Consider the following 20,684-nt stretch of genomic DNA (forward strand, 5'->3'; position numbering starts at 1 on the left):
TTTTTATTTTTTATTTACTTATTTATTTATATTGTACATTTATTTTTATTTATTAGAATTCATGAGAACAGAAGGAAGCATGTCAAATTAGTTAAATTCATAAACATTTAATTAATCATGTTAATAAAAAAAGGGTGCTCCCACTCGCACCCCCTTCTTTCACTGACAACCTCTACCCACAACAGGTGTTTGAACTCTCAAATAATTGACATTTTGCCACAGTCACATGACATCACACATTAATATGTACATGGCTCCTATAGATACCTTGTTGTAAAGTTTTACAAAATTGTCATAGTATAATTATCTTTTAAGATATAAGAATGAAGACATATTTATTTATTACGGAAATGTTGGTTCTACTTGCTCTAGGGCAAGTAAGATTTGAACCGGAGTTTAGGACATGGAATGTGAGCATTATAAATCCAGATGCATTCCAATCCAGATAATAAAGTATGTAGAATTATTCATGCATTTTGCACCACACTGACACAGTGTCTTCAAATCACTTGTGAACGCTGGATAAGACACAATGCAGCATCTGCCGTTTCAACATCTTTAGAAAATCATCACTTTCCTTGCTCACATTCTTTCGTATTTTGTATCTTCTCTGGATCAGATTGAAAGTGCTACCTCTTCATTTTCAAACATCAATGCACACGACTGACTCAACAATCTTTATCAAAGTTATTATCAAGCATTTCTGGCTTAACCTCTGACATGAAAAAAATAAAATAAAAACATTTCAGTGGCAAATAAAGGTCTCAAAAGCGAAGGAAGGGAAAGAAACGGAAACTTTATTGCTTAAACAGAACCGGCACTCTTGGTGGACACAGATCTGGAAGTAACTCAGGGTAAACTACCCCTTTTAGACTTGCACTCTATTTATTCACTAACTGCTTGTTTTCTTTAAAAAAAAAATGCTCTATTCTTTTTCTTTTCTATATGTTGTCTAAACAATGAAACATTGTAAACTATAAGCTTGTAAAAGAAGGACATCAAAGATGATCCGAAGATAGTTTAGGTTTCCCAATCATCATCATCATCATCATCATCATCAACATCATCATCATCATCTTCTCTTTCTTACAGCACATTTAGCTGCAAATAAAACAGTTCATTAAAGCATAAAAACATCACTTTCCAGTTCATTTGTAATATATGCATTTTCATTTTAATTCAAAATCAACAAATCAACATTTCCCAGTGTTTGTATGAACACACTCACCTGGTGCAGCTTCCTTCCGCATCACTTCCTGTTCTGGCGGTTGAGTCCATTGCAGCGTCACGTCAGAAAACCCTCGTGCCATCAAAACAGATTGGAGCTGAAATAAGCAGATCTCTTTAAAGTGCTCTCAGTGAGCACAGATATCTGTACGTTCCCTTTCAGTCGGTCACGTTCGACGTTACGAATGGGATCTCGCCTGAGAGCCCAATCACCTTCGAGTGGTACAAAACGAGCCAATGGTACACAAAGTACCTTGGTCTGCGGAATTTGCATTGCGAGCTCCACCCCGCAGAGCAGGTATATAAGGAGCAACGCGAGCAACTTGCATTCAAGCTTTTGCTTCGGAGCCAGGGCACATCGCTTGCTGCAATCACCGGAGTGTTATTACAAGCAAGAGCTGGTGTTGGTGTGAAGGCGCGATTCAGCGGTTCGTCTGGGTTTCCTGCGACAGCTCCCGCGTTCCCCTGAGCGCTTCAACACCTCGGAAAGAGCAATTTCTTTCACAAAAGAGATACGGGCCGATTTGCGTCTTTTTAAAGATGTCATTTCGCCCGTGTGTTTCTGGGTGTGGTCGATACATGGCTCCTCGTGATGGTCACGATCGCTGTGTCATGTGTCTGGGCCTCCAGCACGCTGAGACTACGTTCGTGGATGGCTCATGTTCTCATTGCGGGGACATGACCATCTTGGCATTGAGATCGAGACTCGATTACCTTAAAAGGTATAGAGTCCCCTCTGCCACACCTCGTTCTAGCTCTTCTTCTTGTTAGAGGGCTACTTCGGCTGGTGGCCAGGGTGATCTGTGGGTTACTGTGTGGGCTTCCCTGACTAGCGAACCTCCTCGGGCCACACCCCCTTCACATACGCCGCAGCCGGTTGAGTTTCCAGAAGAGTTTGCTGGACCCTCTCAGGCTCCTGACATCTCATTCTGGGCTCGCGAAGAGGACCGGATGTCGATTGCCGCATCACAAGGTGGGCTTGAGTCCTCGGGAGATGAGGGTTCGGCTGCGTTGCCTCCCTCAGGAGTGCCAGGATTGTCCAAGTCCAATTCCGAGCTGACGGCCGTGCTGTCCCGGGCAGCGGAGAGCATCGGGCTTGAGTGGAATCCTCCGCCCTGTCCCGAGCACTTGAGGCTGGATGATTGGTTCCTGGGGGCTGCTCATGCGGATCGCCAGCACCCCCCTCTGCTTCCTTTCTTCCCGGAAGTGCACCAGGAAGTAACCAGTTCATGGAAGGCACCTTTAACTGCCCGAAACTGTTCTGGTACTTCCTCTGCCTTCACTGCCCTCAATGGCGGAGCGGCTAAGGGGTATGCTGGGATTCCCCCGGTGGAGCGTTCTGTTGCGATGCAACTGTGTCCACAGAGCGCCTCCGCTTGGCGTGGTGCTCCCAAGATGCCCCCCAAGGCCTGTAAGTTCTCATCCACGCTTGTGTTTAAGGCTTACATAGCTGCCGTCCAGGCCGCTTCTGCCGTGCATCCCATGGCCTCAATTCAGGTCTATCAGGCCAAGCTGCTCCGGCAGCTCCACTAGGGCAGTGCTGACCCAGGGGTTTTGCAAGAGGCGCGCACTGCTACCGACCTCGTTCTCCGGATGACAAAGGTCACTGCACGCTCCTTGGGTCAGGTGATGTCCACTTTGGAAGCTGTCTGAGGCCATCAGACACATCCTGCCCCGGCAGCCCACAGCTGCTCAGCCTGCTCAACGCCGAGGGCGCCCCCCTGCGGCCTCCTCCACTCCCGCTCGGCCACAGCAGCAGCCTTCACCCCGGCCGCAGCGAGGAGATGGCCGCAGAAGGGCGGCGCAACCTGTCTCTGCCCCTATGCCTGCCAAAAGCCAGGCCAGGGGCTATGGTGGTCTAAGCTCCCGCCGCATGTCGCAACTCGCTTGCCATCTCCTCCTGTGGAGTCACAAGCATCTGAGGTCGCTTCGTGCCATTCACATTCCGGGCAGGCTCAATCGTGCAGCTGACGAGCTCTCACGGCAGCAGTCTCGCCCCGGGGAATGGAGAATCCACCCCCAGTCAGTTCAGCTGATTTGGGAACACTTTGCCAAACACTTTGCCTCTCCAGAAAATTCTCACTGCCAGTTGTTTTATTCCCTGACCGAGGGCACCCTCAGCACGGACGCCCTGGCACACAGCTGGCCGCTGGGCCAGCGCAAGTATGCGTTTCCTCCAGTGAACCTTCTTGCACAGACGTTGTGCAAGATCAGGGAGGACGAGGAGCAGGTCCTCGTGGTTGCGCCTTTTTGGCCTGGCCGGACCTGGTTCCCCGAACTTGTACTCCTCACGACAGCACCTCCCTGGCCAATTCCACTGAGGAAGGACCTTCTTTCTCAGAGACTGGGCACCCTCTGGCACCCACGTCCCGATCTGTGGAACCTACATGTGTGGGTTCTGGACGGGTCACGGAAGGTTTAGGTACCCTGCCACCACAGGTGGTAGCCACCATCACTTCAGCTAGAGCCATGTCCACCATACATGCCTATGCTTTGAAATGGAACCTCTTCATCACTTGGTGCTCTTGGCGGCGTGAGGACCCCTGGAAATGTCCGATTGGGCCAGTGCTTTCCTTTCTTCAGGAGGAGTTGGAACGAAGGCTTTCTCCTTCCACCCTCAAGGTCTATGTGGCTGCCATTTCGGCTCACCATGACCCTGTTGAAGGTAAGTCTCTTGGGAGGCACGATCTGATCATCAGGTTCCTGAGAGGAGCAAGGAGGCTCAATCTGCCTCGCCCTCAGCAAGTCCCCTCTTGGGACCTCGCAGTGGTTCTATCAGCACTGCAGAGAGCTCCCTTCGAACCCTTGCTCGCAGTAGAGCTAAAGTTTTTATCTTTGAAGACTGCACTCCTGATGGCTTAGGCTTCGGTGAAGAGGGTCAGGGACCTGCAGGCATTTTCAGTTTACGAAGCGTGCCTGGAATTCAGGCCAGCTAACTCACGTTATCTTGAGACCACGGCCTGGGTATGTGCCCAAAGTTCCCACCACTCCTTTTAGGGATCAGGTGGTGAACTTGCAAGCGCTGCCCCTGGAGGAGGCAGACCCAGCTCTGGTGCTGCTCTGCCCAGTACGTGTGCTCCGCACCTACGTGGACAGAACTCGGTGCCTTAGGACCTCGGACCAGCTCTTTGTCTGTTACAGAGGACAGCAGAAGGGAAAGGCTGTCTCCAAGCAGAGGTTATCCCACTGGATAGTGGATGCTATTGTCCTGGCTTATCAGGCTCAAGACCTCCATGCCCCCTAGGGGTGAGAGCTCACTCAACTAGAGCGTAGCTTCCTCCTGGGCGCTGGCGCATGGTGCCTCGCTAGCAGACATCTGTAGAGCTGCGGGCTGGGCGACACCTAACACATTCGTGAGATTTTATAATCTCCGTGTAGAGCCCGTGACCTCCTGGGTACTCGCCCCTTCGGGCCAGTAAGGACCTGCTCGGTGTCAATCGCTTGCTGCGCCATTCCACTCCGCGGACTGGATGCGTCCGCTATTCCCCTCAAGTGAGTTCCTCAGTCAGAACCCTGGGTTCCTCCAGCACTGTTGATGTCCAACACTTGCGTACATGCCCCTTGATCAGCCCTGTGTGGGACTAGGTGCCTCCATGTGTCTTGATTGCCCTTTTCTGGGTAATCCCACCTGTGTATTTCCACAGTAAGTCTCTCCGCAGCATGTGTCTTTCCCTTGGCAAGCCCCTTGCCAGCTCTGTCGTTGAAACTTCCACCCTGCGGCCTGGGCACCTCAGAGTTCTTATGTATCACCACCTTGGTAGATACCTGCCTTCTTAAGTGCTCCCATGGGCAGGCAGCCTGCTAGCATATGTCCAGCTGGAATATGCTACCCAGTGTATTCTGTGTGAGCTATAGGCCCTCACTCGTGCTGGCCTCACGACAGGGTGCTATCACTCACACGGGTCGCTGGAAGACAGCCATGTGGCGTTTTTTAAGGGACCCCATTCGTAACGACGAACGTGACCAATTGAAAGGGAACGTGTTAGTTACGTATGTAACCCTCGTTCCCTGAAGGAGGGAAAGGAGACGTTACGTCCCCTTGACACATCGCTGTTCCGCTGAACAGCCGGGTCACTGGCTCGGCTCCTCAGCGAAGACTTGAATGCGAGTTGCTCGCGTTGCTCCTTATATACCCGCTCTGCGGGGCAGAGCTCACGATGCAAATTCCACAGACCAAGGTACTTTGTGTACCATTGGCTCGTTTTGTACCACTCGAAGGTGATTGGGCTCTCGGGCGAGATCCCATTCATAACATCTCCGTTCCCTCCTTCAGGGAACGAGGGTTACATACGTAACCAAGACGTTACCTGAGCTCTCTTACCTGTGACAGGAGCTGGACTCTCACCGCAGGATCAGACAGACTCGAACTGGACTTCAGTTTCATCTTAAGGAAAGTTCTCTTCAGTAAAGGACCTGAAAGGGCACATGAGAGTGAACATACAGAGAAAGAGAGGAATAATGTGTAATTAGAGGTTGTGATCCCCAAAAATCTTGAACAAAAGTACACAATCTAAATACCAAGAAAAAATACCTAGACCTAGATGATATTCAATACAGGTTTACTTGCAATGTTATATGCTTTAGTGTCCAACACAAATGTGTACTGCTAAAAGTGAACTACCGAAAGCTGAGAGCATGCAACTGTTGTAGTTTGACATTTTCAACTAACAAATTGCATTTAAAAAAATTAATGAAGTCATGAATAATTCCTAAAACTTTATATATGTTTGTTTCATCACACCTTCTCCATAGACCTCCACCTCACAGAGAGTAAGAAACCTTGAATCTCCAGGAATGATCAGATTCACGTATCGACCCTCCATATTGTTACAAATGTAGGTGGAGGAAACACCAGCTGGAATGCTAGAAATCACAGTGCATCTAAAGAGAGACAGAAAAAACATAATTTAGAATTCTAGTCTTTCTTTATGTGTGTTTTCAGGGATTTTTATGGATTTTAAGCCACTGAAAGAGAAGCTCACATGGGATTGTTGTTGCCGTTGTTCTCCAGAGAGTTTCCTATGCGAATCTCACCTCCGTTTATTCGTTCAGGACAGCAGTCTAGTCTGTTTGTGATTACGACTATACTAACTTTGTAAATATAACGCAGATCCACCCTCCACCATGGGTTAGTCTCAGAATTGGTTGAGGAACATGCTGATGACGGTTGTTTGAATCCCGGATTGAAATCAATGGCCTGTTGACTGATCCAGTTCCCAAAGGTTGACGACTGTGTGACATATCTCCCTGTTGCCAAATTACCTGAAAGATGTCATAGTTTCAAGAAATGGTTTTAGTCTACATATTTTATACTCCAACTTATTTTGAGGGGATATTTGATGTGATATTAACTTTACCAGCTGGCAACTGGCTTATTTATTTGGAACTATATCAATAACCACTATAATGAAATGAGAATTTCTTAAAAAGTCAGATTCACAAATACCTCTCTGAAATACCTGAAAAAATCACATAGACTCCCACTTCACACAGAGTAAGAACCATTGAAGTTTCAGGAATACTGACAAAAACATAACGTCCCTCCATCCCATCACACGAGTAGCTGTAGGTAGCTCCTGCTGGAATAGTAGAAACTACAGCACATCTGGAGAAAGACGAAAGAGTGATGATTAACTCTTTCTTTTATAACAGGATATACAATTAAGTATTTTCCTCCAACTTACGTACCATAAATTATTTGCATATTTTTTTTATTATTATGATTAGTATTATCATATTATTTTTCAGCTTATCAAATTTGCAATCATTTGTCATAACAATAAAGCATTATTACTCATAGAAGATAAAGGTTTACAATGTTCAGTGATGTACTTGTTTGTAGGATGAGGCGTTAATTAAATTGCCTTCTCCAAATACCAACACTTGCAGTCTTTGCACTTGACCACTTGACAACTATAAGACGTATTTCCTGTATTTGGACCAAGTGTTCAAGTGAGGATGAAGACCACAAGTGTGTGTCAAACACACTTACACAAACACTTACAGTGCAGTAAAAATGCAAGTATTTACACAGCTTTATTTTAATTTTAAATACTTTGTATTTTAGAATTAACTTCTAAAGGTCTGTTCAGTAGTCCCCATAACATGACAACTTAATTTGTAGTGCTTCTAATTAAGTGGTAAAAAGAAGTTGCAAATGTTTTACAAAATAAATATCACACGATCTGACATTTTAGAAAGATATTACCCTGATAACACACATCCATCACATGGATGTAAATGCAGACATCAATAGGGCTGCCAAAAAAAAAAAAAAAAATATGAAAGAATTTTGTATATTTGTCGATTTAAAAAAAGGCACTTTTCATTTCTGACACATGATGATGACATGATTGACAAGGTTTATTATTTTGTTCTCGAGTTCATCGCAATGTGGGCACTAGTAATGGGAGGAACTAACCATTTGGAATCTTTTAATCAATTGCAACATTTTCTTCGAAAAGTGATTCACTGTTTCAAAGTGCTCGAAACACCATATGCTGGTGATGCCTTCTGGTTAAAACTGGTTAAATGAAAAAAAAAAGAAAAAAAAAAAAACACCAAAACACTCAACTTGGTTTTAAGCCTGTTATTTCTATCGTTTGCTCTTGTGTGTCTCTAGGAAATAACATTCCTTTTGCCATAAATTAATTGTAATAATACAATAATAATAATCCACGGAGAGGTCTGATCTCACCGTCATCCAGTCTGGAGTGACATGAAGAAACAAAACAAACTGAAACAGACTAAATCCAGAAGAACTGTGCCAACATCCCTAAGACACTTCAAGAAACTGATCTGCAAAGCTACCTGAAAAACTATGTGCAACTGTACCTAAGAAAAAAATCTGTTTTAAACAAATATGCTGGTTGTACCAACTGTTGATTTGATTTAGTTAATTTTAGTTAATTGATAAATCAAATCTATTTATGACATTATTTTTGAAAGCATCCTCAGTTGACAGTATTTTTACACAAGTGCCTAAAACTTTTCACAGTACTGTAGCTTTGCCAATACGTTTCTTCAAGCATCTAAGATACATTGTCACAATTCTTCTGGATTAAGTCTGTCTCAGTTTGTTCTGTTTCTTCATGTCATTCTAGACAGACTGGATGATGGTGAGACCAGACCTCTCCATGGAAGCTGTTATCAGACTCCTTGTGCATAGAAAAAAAAATAATAACAATTAATGGCAAAAGAAATGTTTGGAAATGTAAACTGATATTTCCTACTGATACACTACAGCATATGATATATAGGTATGTTTGTTTTTGTTTTTTTGGGGGTGAAAATTTTACTGGCCTAAGACTTCTGCACAGTACTGTATGCTAGTCCTTTGGATGTAAACTGCTGCATTTTTCTATGGTTATGGAAGGGACAACACATGGAGTACGTGTCCATCAGGTCAATCGCTGAAAACCAATCTCGGGGATGGATGCACCCGAAGATGTATTTCTGCATGAACATCTCGAATGGTAACTGGTGAAGGGGTTGGTTGTAACCCACCAACTTTCTTGGGTACAATGAAAAAGGGGCTGTAATGCCCTATTTTCGGCTGAAGTGACGGTCTCTGTCGCATCCTTGAAGGTGGAGGACTGTGATCTCCACTTTCAAGACTGGAACACTGTCTGCCTTCACTGCTGTATTGCGGATGCCCCTGAACTTGGGGGGATTGGAACCAGAGACAGAGAAAACCACTCTCTCATCAAGATTCCCTCCTCCAGGGGAAAGAGAGGTGCCTTCACCTTCCCCCAAGAACAACTTCCTCCATCTCTATGTCACCTGTCCCGGGACATCTTGCTCTTCTGCTCACTGCCAGGTTTGTGGCAAGGGACTGAGAGTAGACACAGGGGGTCACCCTCTGTGACGAGCAGGCTGTGGTGTTGTGGTGCCTTAGCCTAAAGAACCTGCAGTAACACCATGGCATGTAATGTGGAGGTAACTTCTTCACAGGCCGTATAAGCTTAGCTTAACAAATGCGATGATGATTGGCTGGGTGGGCGGTGCCCTGCTCATGCTGTCTCACTGCACACCCTGACTACCACTAAACATAAGACAGCATCAGCGACAATGGCGACAAGCCGGGGGAAATTCAAAGGTAGCGTTCTCGAAATGGAAGTACCGGAACTACTTCTCGTTAATTGAAATTAAAGGGAAGAATGTTTACGTAACATGCACACTATGCCCAGGAAAAAAGATTTCATCCACGTCTGCCTCAAGCAACTCAAATCTTATAAAGCTCCTCACATCAACACATGCTAACACAACACTTGTTGTTGCTGCTAACCCAACCCCAAATGCAGCTAGCATGAGCTCCAGCGAAGGAGACGGGGCCACTCTGTTAAAACAAGCAATGCTCAATTTTTCGGGTCATCAACAGGTGACCAAGCCTGAGCTGAACACATTGATTGCAAGGTATGTTGTTGAAAACATGCTCCCCCTGTCCACTGTGGTGTCTGAGTCATTCAGAGCTATCCTTGCTAAAATACCAACACGAGGAAGAGGAAGGGGTTTTGTGCCATTTTGTCAAATTCATAGAAAGTGAATACAAAAAAAATTATATTGAGCTCAAAACATCATTTGAGGAATTAGAGTACTGTACATTTCAACCACAGCAGACATCTGGACTACCCACAATAAAAGTTACCTGAGTGTGACAGCACATTGGATCAATCCAAATAACATGGAAAGAGAGAAAGCAGCCTGCATCATACTCATGACGCCATTGCATTGACAATATACACTCAACATATGGGATGACACACAAAATCACAGTGACTGATAATGGCTCTAATTTTGTTAAAGCATTTAAGAGGTACCAGCAACTTGATGAAAGTGATTCTGAAGAAGACGGTGAAGATGAGGTGACGTTTACAGACATTAATGATGCTCTACATGCAAACGATGATAATGATGTTGATGTTGTGATCACTTTGCCCCCCACAAGAGATGTGCATCACACACACTAAACCTGATTTCATGCACAAATGTTGACAAGTAGCTGCTGTCGAAATCTGCAACAAAGGCTGTTTATAGAAGTGCTACTGCCAAATGTACTGGCCTATGGAACAAGACTAGTCAATCAGCTTTGGCTACTGAAACAGCTGATGAGTTGGTGTCAAAAATGCTGCTTGTCCCTTGTACAACATGATGGAATTCCATCTATGATGCCCTGGCTCGAATCTGTGAAATATCAATGGTAGACCTTAACACCATTTCCTCCAAATTAGGACTGACAGCGATAAAAAAAAAGGGAACATCATTCAATTTAATTTAATTTAATTTAAAATTTAATTGCTTCTAATTATGATAATAATAATAATAATAATAATAATAATAATACTATAACTGATTTGTGTTGATACATACATTTTATGTTATTATTCTTATCATTTCAGGCTATCAAAACAGATTTGCTGATGTCCAGGGAAATGAAGAGGCTATACTTGCTGCCGTAACCCTTCCAAAATTCAAACTTCACTGGCTGCGGTCACAGGAGTTAAAGGATAAGGCCAAAGAAAGTTCGCTGAGTGCCGAAGAATTGTCCTCGAAGAACCACAGCCAGGTACCAGCACATCTTCACATCACACAGATTCATCCAAACAGAAAGATTTATTTTCCTTTGAGAAGGAAACCTCCTCTTCAGCAGAAAACCAGTTGGCAGACTATATTAGATCTTCAGCACAAAACTTTAACGCTCTGTGTGGATTTTCTCTCATCAAGAAAATTTCACTACATTACAATGCTGCTACTCCATCTAGTGCACCTGTTGAGAGACTGTTCAGCCTTGGAAAGCTTGTCTTCTCTCCGAAGAGGAACAGACTGTCAGACAAAAGATTCGAAAAGCTTCTCATCCTACGTTACAACCACTGGTTTAGTTGTTAGATGAGAGGGGTATTTTAATATAGATTCATGTATTGTTCTTTTTTTCACTGAGAATGGACAACATGTTAATCTACAGTATTGTTCAAAATAATAGCAGTACAATGTGACTAACCAGAATAATCAAGGTTTTTCGTATATTTTTTTATTGCTACGTGGCAAACAAGTTACCAGTAGGTTCAGTAGATTCTCAGAAAACAAATGAGACCCAGCATTCATGATATGCACGCTCTTAAGGCTGTGCAATTGGGAAATTAGTTGAATTAGTTGAAAGGGGTGTGTTCAAAAAAATAGCAGTGTGGCATTCAATCACTGAGGTCATCAATTTTGTGAAGAAAGAGGTGTGAATCAGGTGGCCCCTATTTAAGGATGAAGCCAACACTTGTTTAACATGCATTTGAAAGCTGAGGAAAATGGGTCGTTCAAGACATTGTTCAGAAGAACAGCGTACTTTGATTAAAAAGTTGATTAGAGAGGGGAAAACCTATAAAGAGGTGCAAAAAATGATAGGCTGTTCAGCTAAAATGATCTCCAATGCCTTAAAATGGAGAGCAAAACCAGAGAGACGTGGAAGAAAACGGAAGACAACCATCAAAATGGATAGAAGAATAACCAGAATGGCAAAGGCTCAGCCAATGATCACCTCCAGGATGATCAAAGACAGTCTGGAGTTACCTGTAAGTACTGTGACAGTTAGAAGACGTCTGTGTGAAGCTAATCTATTTTCAAGAATCCCCCGCAAAGTCCCTCTGTTAAAAAAAAGGCATGTGCAGAAGAGGTTACAATTTGCCAAAGAACACATCAACTGGCCTAAAGAGAAATGGAGGAACATTTTGTGGACTGATGAGAGTAAAATTGTTCTTTTTGGGTCCAAGGGCCACAGGCAGTTTGTGAGACGACCCCCAAACTCTGAATTCAAGCCACAGTACACAGTGAAGACAGTGAAGCATGGAGGTGCAAGCATCATGATATGGGCATGTTTCTCCTACTATGGTGTTGGGCCTATTTATCGCATACCAGGGATCATGGATCAGTTTGCATATGTTAAAATACTTGAGGAGGTCATGTTGCCCTATGCTGAAGAGGACATGCCCTTGAAATGGTTGTTTCAACAAGACAATGACCCAAAACACACTAGTAAACGGGCAAAGTCTTGGTTCCAAACCAACAAAATTAATGTTATGGAGCGGCCAGCCCAATCTCCAGACCTTAATCCAATTGAGAACTTGTGGGGTGATATCAAAAATGCTGTTTCTGAAGCAAAACCAAGAAATGTGAATGAATTGTGGAATGTTGTTAAAGAATCATGGAGTGGAATAACAGCTGAGAGGTGCCACAAGTTGGTTGACTCCATGCCACACAGATGTCAAGCAGTTTTAAAAAACTGTGGTCATACAACTAAATATTAGTTTAGTGATTCACAGGATTGCTAAATCCCAGAAAAAAAAATGTTTGTACAAAATAGTTTTGAGTTTGTACAGTCAAAGGTAGACACTGCTATTTTTTTTAACACACCCCTTTCAACTAATTGCCCAATTGCACAGCCTTAAGAGCGTGCATATCATGAATGCTGGGTCTTGTTTGTTTTCTGACAATCTACTGAACCTACTGGTAACTTGTTTGCCACGTAGCAATAAAAAAATATACGAAAAACCTTGATTATTCTGGTTAGTCACATTGTACTGCTATTATTTTGAACAATACTGTACATCGAGAGTTGGATAATTCTACTGAGTACAAATAAATACCAAATCTAAAAATACTGTATACAGTGTTTTTATTCTTCAACCAGTTAATATAAATATCTTTGATATGAAATATATTACAGAATGTAATAGGTTTATAGAACATAAAAAAAGAACATCACAGTTACTTTGCTGAGTAACTTATTACTTTTACAATGTGGTAACTGAGTTAAATTAAAATCCTTTTTGGGAGAAGTAATTTGTAACTGTAACTCATTACTCTTTTTTTAAAGTAAGATGACCAACACTGGTTATAAAAGCACGTTCTGTTGGCAGCTCAACTGGTTGTGGAGTGCAAGAGGAGTGATAGTCCACTGAGGGTTAGTTCCCTGGAGCGTCTGCCATCACTGTTACCCTCAGACTGCCCTTGCTACTGCCTCAAGTAGCCCCGCCTGACTTCTGTCATAATGAGAACTAGATCGAGGCAGAGGCAATGGAGCTTGCCCCGCAACTCTGAGATGATCTTTCCCATGATCATCTTCTTTCACAAACACCACTTCAGCCTGATGGTAATCATGCAGATATATTCAAATTCAACATAAAACACATTCACACATACATGGAAACTGTTTGAAAAATAAAACAGATAAATAAAAAGGCGATCGCTTTAAGTTCCGCCTCCATCAGAGGACAGGTGCGTAAGAGCGTGCGTCAGAGCCGCCACGAGAGAGTGCCAGAATTCAAATAAACTATCTTTCGCCAACTATCACTATCAGTGGACCCTTAGCTTCTTAACAAAATCAGGATTTACAGCTGTGGATGTGTTTATGACACGTTATTACGATGAATCTAGTATGTACTGCATTTTCATTCTTCATGTTTTTATATGCACTGCTTACACAAATGTAGCAAATACAGTCTTTATTAGCTTTCCATTAAAAAACAGCGATCTGTCATCGATGCTTGAGGCTTAGAACTTTATAATGATATATAGTTTGTCAAGATTAAATGTGTCCCGTTTCATTTAATCTATTTGTAAATACTGACACGTACGAGTTGAGGGGTGTTGAGGATGCGGGTGTCTGGGTGCAGGCTAATTAATGCACAGACACGTGAGACAGTGATTGTGACCATCACCCAGTGCCAGGTAATGACCGCATCCAGAAATACCCGGGTGATACGCTGTCTATAGCAAGATCCACATTGTCTTTACCAAGATTGCCACGCAACATCATCTTTAAAAAGACGCACCAGTGAATGCTCTTTTAGCATGTTGAAGTGCACAGGGGAGTTGGCCACCTGCAACACAAACGGGGTAGTGCTGCCGGATATGTGCAAACCACTCGACACAGCGGCAGCTGGATGCAATAATCGGATGCCAATGTGCATGGCTCGTTTAGTTTACACTTGAAGTACATTGGTCTCTCTAAGCAATATCCAAATTTGTCGGTCATCAAATGAAAAAGAATTGTCACAGTTTTTTAAATGTGAGATTTCATCTTTGACATTTCTAAATAACACATAATTTTTTTTTTTTTTACCTTTTTAGCTTTCCCTTGATACCAGCAACTCACATAACTTATCTGCAGAGAGACACAAAAACAAGCATGTAAGTGCATGGGATATGATAATTAAAGAAGAATTCCAAAGAAATATTAGGATTAGCATTGCATCAAATCATCAACTCAATTAAATCTGTTTTTGTGCACCTTTTTGTGCTTCAGTGAAGGCAGCACATTAATTTGGAGGTGATTAAACTGACTGGTACAACAAGTGCATTCAACTGTTTGAACGCACACCAGCCAATCAGACAGACCAACAGCCTTGACATTAAGCACAGCATAAGCTAATTATAACGTGAATTACATATTTATTATGAATTACATACTTTTTTGTTGCGGCAGCCATCTTTAGGTCCCTGCATAGCTTCTCTATGATGATCAGAAACCAAAATAACACTTTTCCAACAGGGAAAATCAATGGTATTTAAAAAAAGGATTAGATACGTATAAACTTTCAAGCAAACTACTGACTCAACTGAAGTCTAGTGCAAACTTACCAATTTGACATTTACTGATATTTACATCTATTTCATACACAATCCCTCTATATACACTCGAGCCAGTTTCAGCTAAATTCTCAACTGCTGGATGGAGACCATTGGGCCCGATCCATCTGCCGCACCCAGCCTGGATGCCTGTGTACTCACTGCCAGATTCTGGGCCTAATCAACTGGTCCACATGCGACAGCCGTAGCTTGCTGATACTCCTGCATCCAAGCCGGACTCGGCCCGTTGCACAGCACACCAGACTTATGCCTGTTTCATTTCTATAGCTACTGTACTGTTCAATAATATTTCATTTAAAATTGACAATGTTATCTAGACAAATCGTTAACTTTTTTTTGTGTGTATTTGTTTATAATCATAAGTGATCACATCCAGGTAACTCACGTGGCCTTTTTAGTAGTACTGCATTTCTAAAACAACATTTCTTTTTCTTACAAGCATACCAGTTCCTAAATAATACAACAAATCCCTCTAGGCTCAGCGTCTTACCAGATTCCAGAAAATAGTGTTAATTTACCTGGTTATTTTCTTCTTGTTCACTTGATTCAGCTATTCGAACTTCAGCTATAGTAAACAGTCCCTTTTTTCGACATCAACAAACGGTATTCCAATATAGTTTTAGATCATCCTTTTGACATCAGCGAACTCATGCCGGAGCTACAGAGATCATCGCGGACAAGCGGATCACTCGCACCAACTGAAAGTGTTCAGCCTTGGCGTCGAGAGCGTAAACAAAGACGGGGAAAGCGTGGAGGGCTGCGTGCTGGGCTGCGTGCTAAGCTAGCGCTAAACCCACATCGACCAGCTCTGCCCAGAATCTGTACAGTCTCTGATCAACAAGATGGACGAACTAAAGATCTGGACCCACACAAAGAAATGGCTTATGGACTGCAATGTTATGTTCTTCATTGAAACATGGCTCTGTAATGATATCCCAAACAGCATAGTGCATATGGATGGATGCAATTTCTTCAGGGCTGACAGAGTATAAGCAACTTCTAAAAACAGAGGTGGTATGTATTAATATAAACAAATTATGGTGAACAGACTCTGTCATTCTCTGCTGATGTGGAGTTCCTGAAACCACACTGAACACAGCAGTCACTGAGCTCTGCCGAAGGACTGAGGCACACAACTTCATGAAACCTGAAGTACCCCAAATCCCCTCTTGGAAATCAAGGAAAGAGCAAGAGCCTCCTAAGAAGCACCCCTAGGCAGTCCATGGGACTGTGGGATGGAAGGGACACCTGGCCCGGGATTGCCAAGGCCGAGAGTAGCTAATGCCCACCGCCAGTACCTCAGAATCTAGGAACCCATGCCTTTTTCTTATCACCTGCTGGGCGCATGAGGGGGTGGCCACCCCTAAAGTCCCTGTTAAGACTGAGGGTAAAGACACAGAAGCCTTTATAGATTTAAACAGTACGGTAACCCTAATCCAAATCCAAAGTTTGTAGGGCCTATCATGGGAAGAGAGATCTTTGTGTCCTGTATTAACGGGGACACCAGGAACTACCCCACTGCAGAGCCCCTCAATTGTGACAGAGGTGAGGAAAATCACTCTGACTCCACTGCCACTGCTACAGAAGATTCCGAAGGTGTACAGGTTCATGACAACATAGAATCTCAGAAAGAGTTTTTTGAATTTCCCCCGGCAGAAATCTTCCAGGGAGAAAAGCTAGGATGGTTCGGCACTGCTCAATTGCATGACCCAGTACTGAGCCAAGCATGGGGGAATGTCCAGGTGGTTGAGGGCCAGTAACAATTTAGGGGGAATAAACTCACTTATCCACATTTTATGATCAGGAACAGATTGTTGTATAGAGTGGATCAGCGAAGGGGTGACATTATAAATCCGTTGTTGGTCCCCGAGCCATATGCCACTAAGCCCACACTCACCTGCTGGGGGGCCATCTGGAGGCAGAAAAGACTTATGAAAGGATCCTCACACATCTCTATTGGCCTGGGGTTAAAAAAGCGGTTAAAGAATATCGTTGTCACTGTTCTGAGTGTCAACTCAACAGCACCAAGGTAACATATCTAAACCATCTTATTCCTCTGGCAATCCTTGAGACCCCTTTAAGCAGGATTGCACTGGACATTGTGGGATCGAACTCACAAATGCCAGAATCGAACTGTGGACACCGATTTCCTCTAGTTCCAATATTTAAAATCTTCATAGACCATAGTTAATACATGCAATAATCACTCCACCATTTATAATCAATTTCAGCGTGAGCAACTTATGTCAATATGACATCAATTGAACATTTAAAACTTGATGTTGATTTGACGTAAACTGAACGTCAAGCATATTGGCCTTCATTTACACTAAACCAATTTCAGTGTGGCATAACTTCCTATGTCTCTGATGAATCACATGACTTTGGGATTTTGATATGCACTCTGAACCAGTGTTTAGAAACAATTGATTCACAAGTTATGATGCTTCATTAAGCAGTGCTAAAAAGTGCCCATCACTAGTAGGTGCGTTGTTCATTTGAAAAATGAAAAAAAAAAAAAGTCTCATATGAGAATCTTGCTAACACCAAAACATCTTAAAAGTGTGTGGTGTTTCTTTGGTTTCTGTATTGTCAGAGGTGAAATTATTGACAAGACCATGTAATTTGTAAGTTGTGTAAGAAACCAATGCTATTTCACTCCACAATATCTATAACTTGAGAACACACATGCATGCATGGCAGTTTGCTATTTTGTGTTCATGTAGTACAAACATTAAGCACGTTTTCCTTTCATGCACATAAAGGAACTTATATTTTATTTCATAACAATTGTTTGTAAAGTTCTTCACTTTAAAAAGTGAATGTCATTTCATTATAATAAAATATGCTTGATTTGGTGTATAATTTATTATTGCACTCACATTCACCCTCTTGTGGTCATAGCAGACAATACAGTATTTTTCCCTCTAACATTAAAGGGTTAGATCACCCAAAAGAATTAAATTAGCCCATTAATTACTCACCTTGAAGTCATCCCAGGTGTATACGTCTTTCTTCTTTCATACGAATCCAGTCAGTTATATTAAAAATGGTCTTTTGATCTTTCAAGCTATTTGATGCCACTCAGCGGGTGTTGCACTGCATCGGTGCATGGAATAAAAACTTTTTAATAAAATTTTTAATTTAATAAAAAGCTCATCCATTAAAAAAAAGAGTCTCACATGGCTCCAAAGGGTGGATACATGCCTGACAAAGCTGACCATATATGTAATTTCCCTGGAACTTGTTCGATAACAACTGTGTGCATAAGCTAGATTAAAGTGATTATTACATTTTGAATATGGATATTTTTCTTACTAAAATGCATCAATTCACTACAGAAGGCCTTTATTCACTCCCCAAAGCCATGTGAGACACTTTTTCTTGAGAATTTGTCTGAAAGAAGAAAGTCACATGCACCCAGGATGACTGCAGGGTGAATTATTTAAAGCTTTATTTAGATTTTTGGGTGAACTTAACTTGTAAGTATTGTGTTTAGAATTAGAATTTTGTTAATATTTCAGAAATAAATTAGAATTTAGATTTTCAACCATTTTGACAGCCCTAGACGTCAATAGAACCTGATTATTTGATTTCTGCCAGCTATTATAGCTTTTTTAGGGTTAAGAGTTACACTGTCATTTGTCTTTTAAACATTTGTTGTTTAAACAATTTACAGATTGTTTGCCAATTTTACATATATATTAGTTCTGTCAAAATTAATGTGGTTAATGCATACATTTTTTCAGTTTAACATATTAAAAATTGTATTTGTTATATTTGTTGTCTGTTAATCAAAGAACAAAAAAGAGGAAATCAATAATGTTTGTAGCTTTAAAGATTAATCTATATTGAATTTAGTGTTTGATAGCTTTATTCAATTTCTGTATATTTACTACTTGTGAAGATTACAGGTAGCTAACTATGTGAATATTAATTTGATTTAAATTAGACGTTATTTTTTAAAAGTCAAATAAAGGCTAAAATTGACAGCTCTCAATTAAACTGTAACTTTGAATGGCTAGTCAATAGTAAAGTATCAGGGGAGAAACAATTTCCTAGAGACATCAGTATTGGTATCAGTTCATAAAAAAGATGGCATTAAACAAATATTAAAAATACACTGTCTTTGATGTTTCTATATTAATTTGAAGATTGAATGTGAAATTACTGCAATTATAAACATTTATAAACTTCAACAATTTTGTTGTATTCCTAATTGTAAGGTTGAATTCCTCACAATTAATTTCTGAAAAAAAGGGTTTTTTTATCGTTTGACAGAACTAATTTACAGTACATTTATATTCAGTAAAGTTTTTATCCATTAAGTTAATTTATTTATCTTTACTACTGTAGGAAAATACATTTGAACGCATATCAGATCTTAAAAGAACTAAGATCAGCCTTAATGGGGGTGCTACAGGGGTAAAGTAGTGCTGGTGTTGTCCAGGGTTGAGCTCCGGCGCACATAACAGAGGGCTCTCTCAATATGTTATATTTTACAGTATGTCAATTGACATAAGATTTTGTAGGATTTGTAGACATGTGCACCCCTCGAAAGCCTGAAAGCACAGAGAACAAGAACCCCCACCCCCACCCCACATAACAGATCCCCTGTATGTGTATGAAACTACTGACCGACTGACCAAAATCACAATATAAGAAAAAATCAGAGAGACTCACACTGGGTTGCTGTAAACATTTGAAGAAACATTCCCAATCCGAATCTCTGCTCCATTTATTCTGCTTTCACAGCAGTCGGGTCTGTTAGTGATGGTTACTCTGTTCACACTGTACGTCTTCATCAGGTCCAGTCTCCACCACGGGTCAGTTTGCCACTCAGTATGAGTACAGGTGTAGCTCAACCCATCCAGAGCGTATTGGGCATACCAGTAGTTGCCATATAATGTCGACTGATCTGCCGTTCCCCATGTTGCTACATTCACTGGAATATTTTCAAAGAAAAACTTTTAACTTATTTAAATTTTTTTCTTACAATTATTTATAGCCCTGCTGAGAAATTTAAGTCCAAGTTTTTACCATGTTTCTTAAAAAGTTTCACAGCAGTACAAACTCACTAACAAAAGATGAAATAGTGTTTAATTCACAAAATCTCACCTTCTTTTTCTGCCTCCGTTTGAACTGAGAAAAAGCCTTAAAATGAGAAACACAGAATGATGATTAGGATTTTGCAACTTCTTATGAATACAAACCTGTGTTCTGTTAGATATATCCAGATGGGTAAAATTCTGTATTATTTCTAAAATCATGTATTAATGTCTTATGTAATTACCATCTCAAGTAAAAGTATATTGTTTAAGGGTATTTAGAAAACATTAAAAAAGAACAACAACACATTCAGTTATAATTGAGGGTCTTCTGTTAAGTGTTTCTGAAGATGAAGGTGAAAGCAGACTGAAGGTTATTAAAATATTAAACAGATTGTGTTTTACTTACCCAGTAAAAAACACAGACTCTTGTAGAAGTCCCTCATGTTCATTTCAGGTGGTTTGTGATTCTTTCTGCTTTCATTTGAGTAAGTTTGAATGAATGTTGTTCCTGGCAGAAAGACATTAGTTTAATTTTACATCAGAGTCACATGATACTGTTTCCCTCCCCCTTTTTACACACACACACACACACGCACACACACACACACACACACACACACACACACGCACACGCACACGCACACACACACACACACACACACACACATCAGTATTTTGCATCTTTTAACAACAAGACAAGTGAACACATTTTTACTGAAGTAATGATAACGTGCAACTTCAACTTTTAGTGATATTAAAATGTCAGTGTTG

At 41.6% G+C, this 20,684-nt stretch overlaps 1 protein-coding gene across 1 annotated transcript; it reads right to left on the reverse strand.

Moving 5' to 3' along the window:
• Window positions 1-1,050: 1,050 nt before the first annotated feature.
• Window positions 1,051-20,362, reverse strand: LOC128017801 (uncharacterized). Its single transcript, XM_052603361.1, has 9 exons — window positions 20,320-20,362; window positions 19,981-20,016; window positions 19,546-19,807; window positions 6,687-6,832; window positions 6,210-6,489; window positions 5,969-6,108; window positions 5,549-5,640; window positions 1,229-1,325; window positions 1,051-1,101 (listed from the first exon to the last, which is right to left on the reverse strand). The coding sequence occupies exons 1-9, from the start codon at window positions 20,360-20,362 to the stop codon at window positions 1,073-1,075; spliced, it is 1,125 nt and encodes a 374-aa protein (XP_052459321.1). The 3' UTR covers window positions 1,051-1,072.
• Between the last annotated feature and the right edge of the window lie 322 nt (window positions 20,363-20,684).

This window comes from Carassius gibelio, chromosome A7 (genome assembly GCF_023724105.1).
Source record: "Carassius gibelio isolate Cgi1373 ecotype wild population from Czech Republic chromosome A7, carGib1.2-hapl.c, whole genome shotgun sequence".
NCBI lineage: Eukaryota > Metazoa > Chordata > Actinopteri > Cypriniformes > Cyprinidae > Carassius > Carassius gibelio.